The 4845-nt window shown below is 40.8% G+C and overlaps 1 protein-coding gene across 1 annotated transcript; it reads left to right on the forward strand.

Moving 5' to 3' along the window:
* The first annotated feature begins 521 nt into the window (after positions 1-521).
* Positions 522-3987, forward strand: LOC129834781 (iroquois-class homeodomain protein irx-3-like). Its single transcript, XM_055900051.1, has 4 exons — positions 522-996; positions 1628-2669; positions 3210-3276; positions 3640-3987. Exons 1-4 carry the CDS (start codon positions 781-783, stop codon positions 3692-3694), a joined length of 1380 nt encoding a protein of 459 aa, XP_055756026.1. The 5' UTR covers positions 522-780; the 3' UTR covers positions 3695-3987.
* The last annotated feature ends 858 nt before the right edge of the window (positions 3988-4845 follow it).

Below are 4845 nucleotides of genomic sequence, written 5' to 3' on the forward strand. Positions count from 1 at the left end.
TTGATGTCCCAAATTAAAAGAGTGATTTGAGTCCGATCCGCTTGCCACTTGTTAGAAGCGTCCGCAACACCTCAAAACGGTGTAAGAAAACACAACTTGACCATAGACTTCTAGCATACGTGAGTCCAAATCACTCGATACCGGTAAACAACATACATTTCTTAGGTCTTTCTTTCCAGTGGACATGAGTCGTGGCTGCACATACGTGAGACACATGCATTAGAAGAAAACTGGAGACACTAGGCTTATGTGAAGTTAATCACTCAACAACATTGAAATATTTACTATTTGTGCAAATGACCACAAATTGTGAATTAGCACTAAAATGGAGTAGGGCTCAGGCGAACAAATAACAAATTAAATTATTGGCGAGCCATCAAATGAGATTTGAAAACCATTCAAATAAGACATCGCGACGTCAGTGCATTTATCCAGGGGAAATACAGAAGGGAGAGAGAGAGGCGCGCGCGGCAGAGCGAGAGTGTGTATAGGGGGTGAGATTTGAGAAATGGGAGGGGCTTCTAAACGACTAGAAATGTCAATCAGAGCAAAGAGTCGCAATAATCTAAGGCAATCTGTAAAGACCTGACCTTAGTCCATCCAGATCAATAGGGAAGTGAAGGAGGAAGGCGCAATCGGATCGTTTACACTGGCTGTTTTTGAGGAAATATAGACTTCCCTTACACTTTGTTGTACTCACTGTAAAGTGGATATCGCAGTACGCACCGCGAGGGCGATTCTCTGCTTTTTTGTGATTGCAGCAGACTTTTTTCTACGACCATGTCTTTCCCGCAGCTGGGATATCAGTACATCCGACCGATATACCCACCGGAGCGACAGGGTATCAGCAATGCCCGAGCCGGGACAGAGTTGAGCCCGTCCGGGGCACTCTCAAACGTTCTCTCAACTATGTATGGATCACCTTTCGCCGCAGCAGCACAGGGCTATGGAGCATTTCTGCCCTATTCAAACGATATATCAATTTTCAATCAATTGGTGAGTGCCTTTGTTTATTTATGCCTCTGGTTTCCTTCATTTGCTTTCCCCCCCATCCAGACTAAAAAAGAGAAAGGGCGCAGTGACGTTACGTTATTGAGACAATGATCCATTCAGGACTAAACAAGAAGACTCGTTGGTGAACTTTGTTATTGACTCCTTTTTTGTAAATAGTTAAAGTAGCTAAAAGTAGCACTATAACTGAAATGCCAGTCGAAAACCTATGTTTAGACCACTAAAAAATAAAGAAAACAACTGAAATCAAACGCAATATATTAAGTGTGTATACATGCATATTGAAATACATTGAAATGTTTTGCAATTGGTAGTGAAGTGTTATAAATCAAATAGTTTTGTCGCGAACGGAAATGGTGCGTAACAAATAAAGATGTGTAACTTTGCATATGGTAATGCTTTTGTTAGTCGTAAACGCAGAAATCACAGGTCCTATGTGAAGAAAGAGACATGTTGTGATACTGGCTTTATATTGCATATATTAGCCTATATGATTTTGTCTTATTTAACATAAAGTAGAATCTAATTTTGCAAACTTCATTAATCTATCATAATATGACTTAAATGTAAATAATATCTCACACATCCCATTGGGTCTCTGCTCTTTGTCTTTTAGGGTGCTCAGTATGAGTTGAAAGACAGTCCAGGCGTACAAGGACACCCAGGATTTGCCCACCATCACCCAGCGTTTTACCCATATGGCCAGTATCAGTTTGGTGACCCGTCCAGACCCAAAAATGCGACCAGGGAGAGTACGAGCACACTGAAGGCCTGGCTGAGCGAGCACCGTAAGAACCCCTACCCCACCAAGGGGGAGAAGATCATGCTGGCCATCATCACCAAAATGACCCTCACCCAAGTTTCCACCTGGTTCGCCAACGCCAGGAGGAGGCTAAAGAAGGAGAACAAGATGACCTGGACTCCCCGGAGCCGCACAGACGAAGAGGGAAATGTTTACAACAGTGATCACGAGGAGGGAGAGGAAGGGGACAAGAGGGAGGATGAGGAAGAGATTGATTTAGAAAATATCGACACGGAAAATATCGAGAATAAGGACGACTTGGATGATCAGGATGACCTACACGCTGATTTAAAATTAGATGGTAGAAGCGACTCTGAGATTTCAGACGGCTATGAGGATTTACAAGGGCCCGATCAGAGATTTCTGAAGGCTGTAGTGAAGGAGGGCAAAGACATTCACGTGGACCGGGGCGAGCACTTCCACCACCATCACTCTTTTGAAATGAAAGCTTCACAACCGACTGTCGATCAACTGAAACTGAATCCGGTGTCCATCAACTCGCCCCCATCAGAAAATAACGCGGCCCCGGCCCAAAAGCCAAAGATTTGGTCTTTGGCGGAGACAGCAACAACCCCTGACAATCCCCGCAAATCTCCACAAATGAATGGCAGCAACACAGTTGGTCCCGCGGCCCAGACCATAATCAGCCCTCACCATAGACTCATCTCTTGTCCTGTTGGGAAAATCCAGAACTGGACAAACCGAGCTTTTTCTGCCCACCAGCTCGCATTACTGAACTCTAACCATTACCTTGGACTGGCGAACCAGGCTTCGGCTAACGGGCTGGCCCTCTACAGCAGGCAGCAACACCAACACACGCAGGACAAGAGTCATAGCTCAGACACAGCCGTCACAGGTACATGTCACCAACACTGAGGCTGGCGAGCCTGACTGTATAACAAACTGTTCATTATTACTCTATTTTAAACTTGACTTATCCCTCTTTAACGCTATAGCCTACATAAATAGGCCTGTTCTGGACAGACATTTTGAGGCCGTAAAGATGATCATAAAAAGTGTGCTTCCATGCTGTCGTTTATGTGACAGAATAAGGTGGCGTTGAAGCTTTGAACTGGGGGAATACAGACAGAGGTGGTCGAAATAAAAGGCCCGAAGTCGTTGGTTTTTAATGTTATTATCAGCTGGTTTATTGTGAGAATAGATTATCATTCATGTCCGAAAATTATTTTTAAATTCAGCAGTTGGTCCCATATTTCTTTTTCACATACCTACTTCAGTATTGTACGTGCTTGTACTTAACCCGTGACTGACGTGAAGATCCCCAGGCAGTAAAATAAAGTATAGACTAAATTCACTGCGACAGTGCTGTGCTCTAGTTATAGACAGGAAAATGAATGCATTTTTTAAATGTATTTTATTGCCATTATTATTTCAGAGAGATCTAGTGCCTTGGAAGCAGAGAAAAAGTGGTTAAAAACAGCCTTCCACCCAGTTCATAGACGGTAAGAGACTGTCATCTTTATTTTATTTGGATATATTATTTTTGATGCACATCCTATTTTATCGTTGACTACCACATTTACTCAAACTATAGCCCTTGTGTTGTATTTGTAGGACATCGAATAGATGGATTCCTCCGTGCTTGTGTTATTTCGTTTAGGCCTCAAAATTATATTTGCATATTTGTCATGCAAAAATCCCAGCTCAAATTTACCACATTGGTTTTATAACTGGCTCTAATTTTTCAAAAGCAATCTTCACTTTATATCAGTTTACTTTTCAAGCAATTCATTACCTTGCAGTTGTAGGTTATTATTATTTTCCCTTTGCTGAGTGTATTTATTTTCTTGACCCGTGTGTTGCAGGCCTCAGAATCAACTCGAAGCAGCCATGGTTCTATCAGCTCTCGCCTCCTCCTAGACTTTGACTTTTGCTCTTTCTTTTTATGATTTATTTGAATCTGTTGTAAGGAATGTAAAATAAGAATAATACATCTGTGTATACTTACCTTGTAAGCATGTCCTGTGTAAACCTGCTAATGTAATAATGTATGAACCAGTAGTCTGTGAGTTTTCTTTTTCTTTTTGTAAGTTCTGTGAGGATTTGATGTTCAAAATGTTTTGTATATAAAGTTAAGAAAATGTACATACTTGTGAACCAAATTGTACAAGAAAGTCTATATTTTGGCTAATAAATGAACTGCTGCAACTTTATTCAAATCGCTTGTGATTTTTGGGAAGATGTTTGTGTGATGATTGTTTTGTGAAAGGAGAATTAGTTGTTGTGAGCGTTAGATGTTACGAATTAGATTTTGAAGTGGTGCAGAATTGCAGTGCTTTGCTTTTTGCACGTGTGTGTGTCAGTCTGCGTGGCCTACGGCGAATAGGCTTCATCGTACTTGGTTGTGATAAGTAAATATTCTAGCACGATTTGAGGCCTTTTCATATGAGGGACTTAAGAGTAATTAACTGATTATTGCATCGTACATTTGGATATTACTGTTCTGGGATTATCCTTATTGAGGCGTAACAGCCGAATTAAAATGAATAATTCTTTCATTAATTTTCGTATGAAAATTGTATGGCATATGAAGATAAATTATGTAGGTCTACTGACTATTTGGATGGAACTATTTTGGACTGAGAGGTTAAACATCGTAAAGGCTGGCTATGCGTAAATGGGTTGTGGTGTTGTATGTCCGATGCAATCTCAGTTCGCGTGTAATATTTGTGTTAGGCCTACTACATGTTTTTTTTATGCATCTTGAATTTGGTCAGCCGTTGTGGGCTGCACTGCTAACCATATGCCACCAATACATTGTGATATCATTTATTTATGTTTGTTTCCACATCTAAGATCATTTGCATGTCAGAAGCGTTGTGAGATAAAGTTTATGTAAAGTTGGAGTTAGAGCTCCCTCTACAGTCAAATCTAGTCACCATCGCCGATTCTGCGGTCTGGCAAAGACAGGGATAGGGATATTTTAACCTAAATACAACTTTGTATTGTAATTATTAATATGTAATCAAGCCATTGAAAAATTATTTTCATATAGGTCCATCGTAAAAGCG

Source organism: Salvelinus fontinalis, chromosome 35 (genome assembly GCF_029448725.1).
Source record: "Salvelinus fontinalis isolate EN_2023a chromosome 35, ASM2944872v1, whole genome shotgun sequence".
Classification (NCBI taxonomy): Eukaryota; Metazoa; Chordata; class Actinopteri; order Salmoniformes; family Salmonidae; genus Salvelinus; species Salvelinus fontinalis.